Genomic DNA, 11,178 nt, shown 5'->3' on the forward strand with positions numbered 1-11,178 from the left:
GGTGCCAAAGCTGCGTTCATTGCCGACTTCGCCGCTGTATCCCGTTCCAGGTTCAGCTTTTGAGGACTCTTCTGCTCCGGAACCAGAAGTTGATCCTGCGCCTCAATGATCGCCTTGAAATCATGGACCGTGGGCGACCGATGGTGTACCAGATCCGCCGGTTGATCCCTAATTCGATCCACCGCACTACCGCCTACCGGCGTTCTGGCTAAACCCACAGCCAGCAATATCCGCGGCAACTCAGCAGCACCCTCTACGTCAGTGGACCAGATATCGTCCATCTCGTCGCCAGGAGGACCCATCGACTTAGCTGGTGGCCGTGCCTATCTCTAAAGTCCTTACCCTCGGACATGATTTCCAAAAATTTTTAAGTAAATACTTAACTAAACCGTCACTAACAAATTATATAAATACAACGATAACTAAAGAAATAAATAGGACAACAAATATATACGATAATAAATAATATGATAAATAGCAAAATAAATAAATAGTTACGATAATAACTAATAGCAAAAATAAATAACAATAAAACAAATCTTCCTCACTTAAAAACACCTTTTTTCACGAATACATATTCAAATTCTCCAATTTTCTTCTTCTCCTAAAAGCTCTGGACCTGGGGAGGTGGAACTGACCCTCGCCGGTGGGCTTCCGGCCTAACTCGTCTTGCGCTTTCTCCAAAACCCCTCTTCTCCCTTCACCGCCTAGCCGTTCGTCAACAGAACTAGCTATCACACGTGGTGATAGCCGCCAGTTAAGGACATCGACTAGTTTTCTATTTTAAGTTGAGGTAATGGTGCAGCGCGTGGGGTTACTACGGGTCACGATTACGCAATTAAGTAAATAACCGACATAAAATTAGAAAACCAGGACGGGGAGAAAAACCCAGGAACCCAACATCCTAACAAAAAAAACATTTTAAGTAAATAAACACCAAAATACAAGTTTTATAACTACTTTATCACAGAAATTGTCACAGATTTTCTTTAGTGTCTCCCGTGATGCAAGTCTTGGTTTCAGCCAGGGTGCCATCACCGGTTCAGTGGTAAACCTGTGACCAGGAGCGATTCGTCGGCAATGTTCGCCGACCAGCTTCCCGCTCTATTTCCAATTTCCCTACGCAGCTGACTTCCCTGTCACCACTTCTATGTTGCAAGCCACAGTTCGGGATGACATGGGGGGCATCAGGGTCATAAATGGGCGAGACGTCGTTGCCTCGACAATTTATTTAGTTTATATTGGGCGCCACTATGTTACGAACTGCATATTTTTCGGTGGCAGTACCGCTAGCTCAGTCTTATCCCGGACAGGGTACCCATAATGCCACAGTTCGAAAAATAAAATATCGAAAACACAGCTGTCTCACGTCACTAAACTATCGGTCATCACTTAGAACAAAAACGTAAACAAAGGTAAACACCTACAAATGTTTACAGGAAAATGGGTTAAATTTTGTTGCTGGGAAAAACCTACAGGAGCCGCGAAAAGTTCTGCTCTACTGGTCACGTATTGGTAGAGCTCGCATGGAAGCACGGCCCTTAAAAGGAACACACGCGATGCGCGCGTGTCGGGTCACCTAGTCCTGAGGAGCTCCTGGGGAAAAGAAGGGGCAGGCAAAATGGTACGCAAACGACGATTACAAATAAGGCTCTCTAAACCGGATAAATTCACAATTAAACAGGAAAGTAAATATAGTAGTTCAGGTTCACATGTATTCAATTGTCCTAAATTTCAGCCACTATTGGGCCGGGCCTGGAGGGCGATTATAGACCGGACTGAGGAAGGAAGGAAATCTGGCACACTACTGTGAGTTGCGTAAGGGCAGTCCAACCACTTTAGGCTGGCGTGATCAGTAATACATGTGAACGGCATCCCTTCCACATACGGTCTGAACTTCCGAATGGCTAGGATGGCCGCCAGACACTCCTTTTCCGTGACCGAGTAATTCACCTGGTGTTTGTGAAGGCAGTGTACTCCTTGCTTCTGCCATCCAGTTCAATATGCTAAAACGCAAACTTAAGGTCAACGCTGGAGATGTAATGCGTCTGATCCATCCTGGAGAGGATTCCTTCAATACTGGACAGGGGGTATGCATCCTCAATGGTCAATGCGTTCAACTTCCGGGCATCCAGACAGAACCTGTCTTTCCCTGGCTTCGACACTACTGTTGTGCGATTGCTCCACGGGCTTTTGCTCTCCTCGATGACACCCAGGTCCAGCGTCTAATCGACTTCTTCTTCGACCACCTTTTGCTTCGCCGGAGACATCAGCTCAATGGAATGACTCTCCATGCTGGTGACTCCGAGGCCATCCCTTTCAAAGGATGACCTTGTCTAAAGATCGGCATAGTGCTCCATCTGGCTGGCATGGATTTCTTCAGCAGCTTTGACGCCTCTCTCGCCACCGGCGTCTCTACGACAGTTGGAGCTAGTCCGAACGCCCGCCAGAAGTCGACTCCGAAGTACGCAGTTTGTTCCAGGTATGGCCAAAGGTAGAACGTGACCGGCTTACTTAAGCCTTTGTACTTCACAGGCAGCTCCAAGCGTCGGATAATGGATCGATCCTCGCCAGAAGCCGCCCGGACTACGAAAAATACGGTTGAATGGGAACTCCCAGCGTTTCCACGAGCTCTCAACAGCCTTTGCCCAGCACACATACACTGGACCCCGTGTCCAACAATCCTAAAGCACTTCCTTGCTTTTTGGACTCTCCGTGAGACTATACGCATGCAGCTGATGTTCCGCAAAGATCCGGTTCCGTGCGAAGCCTTTCATCCTCCGGTTAATATATTAACGAATACTTATATCTACTATATTGGCAATTTACGTTCTTGCTTTCATCTTCTTCCTTCGGAACTACTTCGTGGGACCGCTTTCGGATTGCCCAGCCAACCGTTTTTCGAGCAATCGGGACATTCCTCCACTCCGTAGCCTCGCAACCCTAGAATCCGTGCTGCGCAGCCCTGCAATTCCAGCAACCTGGCCTAAATGGATTTCGGATACGCCCACGGAGCTCGTCCACTTAGAGGTTTCGCTGCTCGTCGACTTCGTCCGGTATGTGCGCCTCGCTGACCCGTAACTTTCTCTGCTGCAAGAAAGCAGCGCGCCCTCGACGACCGAAATCCCTCTCTACTTGGACGCACTGTTCCGCAAGGTCGTCCATCGTGAGTACATCCATTGTGTAAACGTACCTAGCGATGCCGTCCCTTAAGGCCTTTTTAACCACCTTCACCAACTGCCGCTCTGACATTGGTTTTTTAGGCGTGAGGCGAGTTGCTGCATGGAATGGATGTAGTCATCCGCGCTCTCTCCCGGCTGTTGCTCACGCTGTAGCTGCTCATGCATCCTTTCGTGTTCCGTCTGATGACCACGGAACCGATCCATCAGAGCCCTGCGCAGTTGGGCCCAAGTGTCCACTCTGGATTGGAGTACGTGTACCCAATACCACTCCTTTGCTCTGCCCGATAGGAGGACGTGGAAGTTCCGCAAATCTTCATTCCACGAACACTGATGCTGTCGTTGCAGGAACTCTTGACGGTACACGAAGTCGTCTACGGAATGGCCATTGTCCTCGACGCCGAAGGAGAGGTTCCAGCGGTCCACTGGGATGGTGCGGTTCCCGTTGCCGGCTCCCGCGTTTGCGTACAACCGCGGCTCGTCCCGGAAATCCGCCGTCCATCGGTCCTCGAAGCGCCACTACCGGATGCCGGATGATACTCCGCTTCCTGGCTCAGGCTGCTGTCGATCCTCAGAGAGTCATTCACCGGCGTTCGAGCTCGGTGCCTGGACGGCAATTCCGGCGGCCTTCGGTAGCATTTATCCGTCCTGGAGCGCCTGATGTATGCTCTCGGCTGGCCTAAGGACGGCGTTCAGCAACTTCATCATGTCCATGAAGCCGTTCTTGATCTCCTCCCTCAACTCCCAACTCCTGAAATGCGCGATAGGTTTGGGCCGCTGGTGCCAAAGCTGCGTTCATTGCCGACCGTTCCAGGTTCAGCTTTTGAGGACTCTTCTGCTCCGGAACCAGAAGTTGATCCTGCGCCTCAATGATCGCCTTGAAATCATGGACCGTGGGCGACCGATGGTGTACCAGATCCGCCGGTTGATCCCTAATTCGATCCACCGCACTACCGCCTACCGGCGTTCTGGCTAAACCCACAGCCAGCAATATCCGCGGCAACTCAGCAGCACCCTCTACGTCAGTGGACCAGATATCGTCCATCTCGTCGCCAGGAGGACCCATCGACCTTAGCTGGTGGCCGTGCCTATCTCTAAAGTCCTTACCCTCGGACATGATTTCCAAAAATTTTTAAGTAAATACTTAACTAAACCGTCACTAACAAATTATATAAATACAACGATAACTAAAGAAATAAATAGGACAACAAATATATACGATAATAAATAATATGATAAATAGCAAAATAAATAAATAGTTACGATAATAATTAATAGCAAAAATAAATAACAATAAAACAAATCTTCCTCACTTAAAAACACCTTTTTTCACGAATACATATTCAAATTCTCCAATTTTCTTCTTCTCCTAAAAGCTCTGGACCTGGGGAGATGGAACTGACCCTCGCCGGTGGGCTTCCGGCCTAACTCGTCTTGCGCTTTCTCCAAAACCCCTCTTCTCCCTTCACCGCCTAGCCGTTCGTCAACAGAACTAGCTATCACACGTGGTGATAGCCGCCAGTTAAGGACATCGACTGGTTTGACTCCTGTTGCCTTTTCCTTCCCGTCCTCATTTTCTATTTTAAGTTGAGGTAATGGTGCAGCGCGTGGGGTTACCACGGGTCACGATTACGCAATTAAGTAAATAACCGACATAAAATTAGAAAACCAGGACGGGGAGAAAAGCCCAGGAACCCAACATCCTAACAAAAAAAAACATTTTAAATAAAAAAACACCAAAATACAAGTTTAATAACTACTTTATCACAGAAATTTTCTTCAGTGTCTCCCGTGATGCAAGTCTTGGTTTCAGCCAGGGTGCCATCACCGGTTCAGTGGTAAACCTGTGACCAGGAGCGATTCTTCGGCAATGTTCGCCGACCAGCTTCCCGCTCTATTTCCAATTTCCCTACGCAGCTGACTTCCCTGTCACCACTTCCTTGCAATTGCAATCTATGTTGCATAAATGGGCTAGACGTTGTTGCCTCGACAATTTATTTAGTTTATATTGGGCGCCACTATGTTACGACCTGCATATTTTTCGGTGGCAGTACCGCTAGCTCAGTCTTATCCCGGACAGGGTACCCCTAATGCCACAGTTCGAAACATAAAATATCGAAAACACAGCTGTCTCACGTCACTAAACTATCAGTCATCACTTAGAAGAAAAACGTAAACAAAGGTAAACACCTACAAATGTTTACAGGAAAATGGGTTAAATTTGGTGACTATTGATGACTTAGCCATCGCTCCCACCCAACCAAGGATGCCCGTAAGACACTGCGGGGCACCACTCATTCTCGGTCGGTCGGAGCCGCTTCCTCGCGACTACAACGGTTCCATCTCCCCCATTGGGACAACTTACTCACACATTGTGGGTTTTACAAATATTTAATGAATATGGTAAGTACAATCATTTATCCTTCCTCAGCCTTTAAGATTAAAAACTTGGCCGCAGTCTTCATTATTTACGCGATCAAAGCAGAGGATTTTGTTGCTCTACCGGTCACGTATTGGTAGAGCTCGCATGGAAACACGGCCCTCAAAAGGAACACACGCGATGCGCGCGTGTCGGGTCACCTAGTCCTGAGGAGCTCCTGGGGAAAAGAAGGGACACGCAAAATGGTACGCAAACGACGATTACAAATAAGGCTCTCTAAACCCGGATAAATTCACAATTAAACAGGAAAGTAAATATAGTAGTTCAGGTTCACATGTATTCAATTGTCCTAAATTTCAGCCACTATTGGGCCGGGCCTGGAGGGCGATTATAGACCGGACTGAGGACTTCTCGCCGGAGGCCAGCGACAATACGGGTCTCCAAGAAGGAAATCTGGCACACTACTGTGAGTTGCGTAAGGGCAGTCCAACCACTTTAGGCTGGCGTGATCAGTAATACATGTGAACGGCTTCCCTTCCACATACGGTCTGAACTTCCGAATGGCTAGGATGGCCGCCAGACACTCCTTTTCCGTGACCGAGTAATTCACCTGGTGTTTGTGAAGGCAGTGTACTCCTTGCTTCTGCCATCCAGTTCAATCTGCTAAAACGCAAACTAAGGTCTACGCTGGAGATGTAATGTGTCTGATCTATCCTGGAGAGGATTCCTTCAATACTGGAAAGGCGGTATGCATCCTCAATGGTCAATGCGTTCAACTTCCGGGCATCCAGACAGAACCTGTCTTTCCCTGGCTTCGACACTACTGTTGTGCGATTGCTCCACGGGCTTTTGCTCTCCTCGATGACACCCAGGTCCAGCGTCTAATCGATTTCTTCTTCGACCACGTTTTGCTTCGCCGGAAACATCAGCTCAATGGAATGACTCTCCATGCTGGTGACTCCGAGGCCATTCCTTTCAAAGGTAAGGAACTCCTTGACCTTGTCTAATGATCGGCATGGATTTCTTCAGCAGCTTTGACGCCTCTCTCGCCACCGGCGTCTCTACGACAGTTGGAGCTAGTCCGAACGCCCGCCAGAAGTCGACTCCGAAGTACGCAGTTTGTTCCAGGTATGGCCAAAGGTAGAACGTGACCGGCTTACTTACGCCTTTGTACTTCGCAGGCAGCTCCAAGCGTCGGATAATGGATCGATCCTCGCCAGAAGCCGCCCGGACTACGAAAAATACGGTTCAATGGGAACTCCAAGCGTTTCCACGAGCCCTCAACAGCCTTTGCCCAGCACACATACACTGGACCCCGTGTCCAACAAGCCGGTTAGTGACTTGCCCAAGGTCTCCACATCGGCGAAGGGTCTAGGATCGGCGGAATCTATGCGTTTCACGGCCGCTACCACCTTTAGTCGTCTGGATCTCCTTATCCTGAAGCACTCCCTTGCTTTTTGGACTCTCCGTGAGACTATACGCATGCAGCTGATGTTCCGCAAAGATCCGGTTCCGTGCGAAGCCTTTCATCCTCCGGTTGATATATTAACGAATACTTATATCTACTATATTGGCAATTTACGTTCTTGTTTTCATCTTCTTCCTTCGGAACTACTTCGTGGGACCGCTTTCGGATTGCCCAGCCAACCGTTTTTCGAGCAATCGGGACATTCCTCCACTCCGTAGCCTCGCAACCCTAGAATCCGTGCTGCGCAGCCCTGCAATTCCAGCAACCTGGCCCAAATGGGTTTCGGATACGCCCACGGAGCTCGTCCACTTAGAGGTTTCGCTGCTCGTCGATTTCGTCCGGTATGTGCGCCTCGCTGACCCGTAACTTTCTCTGCTGCAAGTAAGCAGCGCGCCCTCGAAGACCGAAATCCCTCTCTACTTGGACGCACTGTTCCGGAAGGTCGTCCACCGTGAGTACATCCATTGCGTAAACGTACCTAGCGATGCCGTCCCTTAAGCCCTTTTTAACCACCTTCACCAACTGCCGCTCTGACATTGGTTTTTTAGGCGTGAGGCGAGTTGCTGCATGGAATGGATGTAGTCATCCGCGCTCTCTCCCGGCTGTTGCTCACGCTGTAGCTGCTCATGCATCCTTTCGTGTTCCGTCTGATGACCACGGAACCGATCCATCAGAGCCCTGCGCAGTTGGGCCCAAGTGTCCACTCTGGATTGGAGTACGTGTACCCAATACCACTCCTTTGCTCTGCCCGATAGGAGGACGTGGAAGTTTCGCAAATCTTCATTCCACGGACACTGATGCTGTCGTTGCGGGAACTCTTGGCGGTACACGAAGTCGTCTACGGAATGGCCATTGTCCTCGACGTCGAAGGAGAGGTTCCAGCGGTCCACTGGGATGGTGCGGTTCCCGTTGCCGGCTCCCGCGTTTGCGTACAACCGCGGCTCGTCCCGGAAATCCGCCGTCCATCGGTCCTCGATGCGCCACTACCGGATGCCGGATGATACTCCGCTTCCTGGCTCAGGCTGCTGTCGATCCTCAGAGAGTCAGTCACCGGCGGTCGAGCTCGCTGCCTGGACGGCAATTCCGGCGGCCTTCGGTAGCATTTATCCGTCCTGGAGCGCCTGATGTATGCTCTCGGCTGGCCTAAGGACGGCTTTCAGCAACTACATCATGTCCATGAAGCCGTTCTTGATCTCCTCCCTCAACTCCCAACTCCTGAAATGCGCGATAGGTTTGGGCCGCTAGTGCCAAAGCTGCGTTTATTGCCGACTCCGCCGCTGTATCCCGTTCCAGGTTCAGCTTTTGAGGACTCTTCTGCTCCGGAACCAGAAGTTGATCCTGCGCCTCAATGATCGCCTTGAAATCATGGACCGTGGGCGACCGATGGTGTACCAGATCCGCCGGTTGATCCCTAATTCGATCCACCGCACTACCGCCTACCGGCGTTCTGGCTAAACCCACAGCCAGCAATATCCGCGGCAACTCAGCAGCACCCTCTACGTCAGTGGACCAGATATCGTCACAGATAGAAATTGTCACATATTTTTTTAGTGTCTCCCGTGATGCAAGTCTTGGTTTCCGCCAGGGTGCCATCACCGGTTCAGTTTTAAACCTGTGACCAGGAGCGATTCGTCGGCAATGTTCGCCGACCAGCTTCCCGCTCTATTTCCAATTTCCCTACGCAGCTGACTTCCCTGTCACCACTTCTATGTTGCAAGCCACAGTTCGGGATGACATGGGGGCATCAGGGTCATAAATGGGCGAGACGTCGTTGCCTCGACAATTTATTTAGTTTATATTGGGCGCCACTATGTTACGAACTGCATATTTTTCGGTGGCAGTACCGCTAGCTCAGTCTTACCCCGGACAGGGTACCCCTAATGCCACAGTTCGAAACATAAAATATCGAAAACACAGCTGTCTCACGTCACATTGCTCCCACCCAACCAAGGATGCCCGTAAGACACTGCGGGGCACCACTCATTCTCGGTCGGTCGGAGCCCCTTCCTCGCGACTACAACGGTTCCATCTCCCCCACTAGGACAACTTACTCACACATTGTGGGTTTTACAAATATTTAATGAATATGGTAAGTACAATCATTTATCCTTCTTCAGCCTTTAAGACCAAAAACTTGGCCGCCCTCTTCATTATTTACGCGGTCAGAGCAGAGGATTTTGTTGCTGGGAAAAAGCTACAGGTGCCGCGAAAAGTTCTGCTCTACCGGTCACGTATTGGTAGAGCTCGCATGGAAACACGGCCCTCAAAAGGAACACACGCGATGCGCGCGTGTCGGGTCACCTAGTCCTGAGGAGCTCCTGGGGAAAAGAAGGGACAGACAAAATGGTACGCAAACGACGATTAGAAATAAGGCTCTCTAAACCCGGATAAATTCACAATTAAACAGGTAAGTAAATATAGTAGTTCAGGTTCACATGTATTCAATTGTCCTAAATTTCAACCACTATTGGGCCGGGCCTGGAGGGCGATTATAGACCGGACTGAGGACTTCTCGCCGGAGGCCAGCGGCAATACGGGTCTCCAAGAAGGAAATCTGGCACACTACTGTGAGTTGCGTAAGGGCAGTCCAACCACTTTAGGCTGGCGTGATCAGTAATACATGTGAACGGCATCCCTTCCACATACGGTCTGAACTTCCGAATGGCTAGGATGGCCGCCAGACACTCCTTTTCCGTGACCGAGTAATTCACCTGGTGTTTGTGAAGGCAGTGTCCTCCTTGCTTCTGCCATCCAGTTCAATCTGCTAAAACGCAAACTTAAGGTCTACGCTGGAGATGTAATGCGTCTGATCTATCCTGGAGAGGATTCCTTCAATACTGGGCAGAGGGTATGCATCCTCAATGGTCAATGCGTTCAACTTCCGGGCATCCAGACAGAACCTGTCTTTCCCTGGCTTCGACACTACTGTTGTGCGATTGCTCCACGGGCTTTTGCTCTCCTCGATGACACCCAGGTCCAGCGTCTAATCGATTTCTCCTTCGACCACCTTTTGCTTCGCCGGAGACATCAGCTCAATGGAATGACTCTCCATGCTGGTGACTCCGAGGCCATTCCTTTCAAAGGTAAGGAACTCCTTGACCTTGTCTAATGATCGGCATGGATTTCTTCAGCAGCTTTGACGCCTCTCTCGCCACCGGCGTCTCTACGACAGTTGGAGCTAGTCCGAACGCCCGCCAGAAGTCGACTCCGAAGTACGCAGTTTGTTCCAGGTATGGCCAAAGGTAGAGCGTGACCGGCTTACTTACGCCTTTGTACTTCACAGGCAGCTCCAAGCGTCGGATAATGGATCGATCCTCGCCAGAAGCCGCCCGGACTACGAAAAATACGGTTGAATGGGAACTCCAAGCGTTTCCACGAGCTCTTAACAGCCTTTGCCCAGCACACATACACTGGACCCCGTGTCCAACAAGCCGGTTAGTGACTTGCCCAAGGTCTCTACATCGGCGAAGGGTCTAGGATCGGCGGAATCTATGCGTTTCATGGCCGCTACCACCTTTAGTCGTCTGGATCTCCTTATCCTGAAGCACTCCCTTGCTTTTTGGACTCTCTGTGAGACTATACGCATGCAGCTGATGTTCCGCAATGATCCGGTTCCGTGCGAAGCCTTTCATCCTCCGGTTAATATCTTAACGAATACTTATATCTACTATATTGGCAATTTACGTTCTTGTCTTCATCTTCATCCTTCGGAACTACTTCGTGGGACCGCTTTCGGATTGCCCAGCCGACCGTTTTTCGAGCAATCAGGACATTCCTCCACTCCGTAGCCTCGCAACCCTAGAATCCGTGCTGCGCAGCCCCGCAATTCCAGCAACCTGGCCCAAATGGGTTTCGGATACGCTCACGGAGCTCGTCCACTTAGAGGTTTCGCTGCTCGTCGACTTCGTCCGGTATGTGCGCCTCGCTGACCCGTAACTTTCTCTGCTGCAAGTAAGCAGCGCGCCCTCGACGACCGAAATCCCTCTCTACTTGGACGCACTGTTCCGGAAGCCCTTTTTAACCACCTTCACCAACTGCCGCTCTGACATTGGTTTTTTAGGCGTGAGGCGAGTTGCTGCATGGAATGGATGTAGTCATCCGCGCTCTCTCCCGGCTGTTGCTCACGCTGTAGCTGCTCATGCATCCTTTCG

At 50.3% G+C, this 11,178-nt stretch overlaps 1 protein-coding gene and 1 long non-coding RNA gene across 5 annotated transcripts; both read left to right on the forward strand.

Annotated features, from left to right (window-relative positions):
* Positions 1-936: 936 nt before the first annotated feature.
* Positions 937-4,431, forward strand: LOC139354495 (uncharacterized). 3 transcript variants are annotated; one of them, XR_011605457.1, is made up of 6 exons: positions 937-1,688; positions 1,739-1,809; positions 1,912-2,482; positions 2,536-2,783; positions 2,891-3,166; positions 3,264-4,431. It is a non-coding gene; the product is annotated as an uncharacterized lncRNA (long non-coding RNA). The 3 variants fall into 3 exon arrangements; XR_011605456.1 differs by having other exon boundaries at positions 1,739-2,482; XR_011605455.1 differs by having other exon boundaries at positions 937-2,482; positions 3,264-4,428.
* Positions 4,432-5,642: 1,211 nt separating this feature from the next.
* Positions 5,643-10,912, forward strand: LOC139354248 (uncharacterized). Of its 2 annotated transcripts, XM_070998479.1 has the most exons (8): positions 5,643-6,540; positions 6,592-6,687; positions 6,741-7,095; positions 7,203-7,478; positions 7,576-10,110; positions 10,162-10,257; positions 10,311-10,665; positions 10,773-10,912. In XM_070998479.1, exons 1-3 carry the CDS (start codon positions 6,258-6,260, stop codon positions 6,932-6,934), a joined length of 573 nt encoding a protein of 190 aa, XP_070854580.1. In that variant the 5' UTR covers positions 5,643-6,257; the 3' UTR covers positions 6,935-7,095; positions 7,203-7,478; positions 7,576-10,110; positions 10,162-10,257; positions 10,311-10,665; positions 10,773-10,912. The 2 variants fall into 2 exon arrangements, with proteins under 2 accessions (XP_070854580.1, XP_070854581.1); XM_070998480.1 differs by having other exon boundaries at positions 5,643-6,687.
* Positions 10,913-11,178: the final 266 nt, after the last annotated feature.

The sequence above is a fragment of the Drosophila suzukii genome (genome assembly GCF_043229965.1).
Source record: "Drosophila suzukii chromosome 2 unlocalized genomic scaffold, CBGP_Dsuzu_IsoJpt1.0 scf_2c, whole genome shotgun sequence".
Classification (NCBI taxonomy): domain Eukaryota; kingdom Metazoa; phylum Arthropoda; class Insecta; order Diptera; family Drosophilidae; genus Drosophila; species Drosophila suzukii.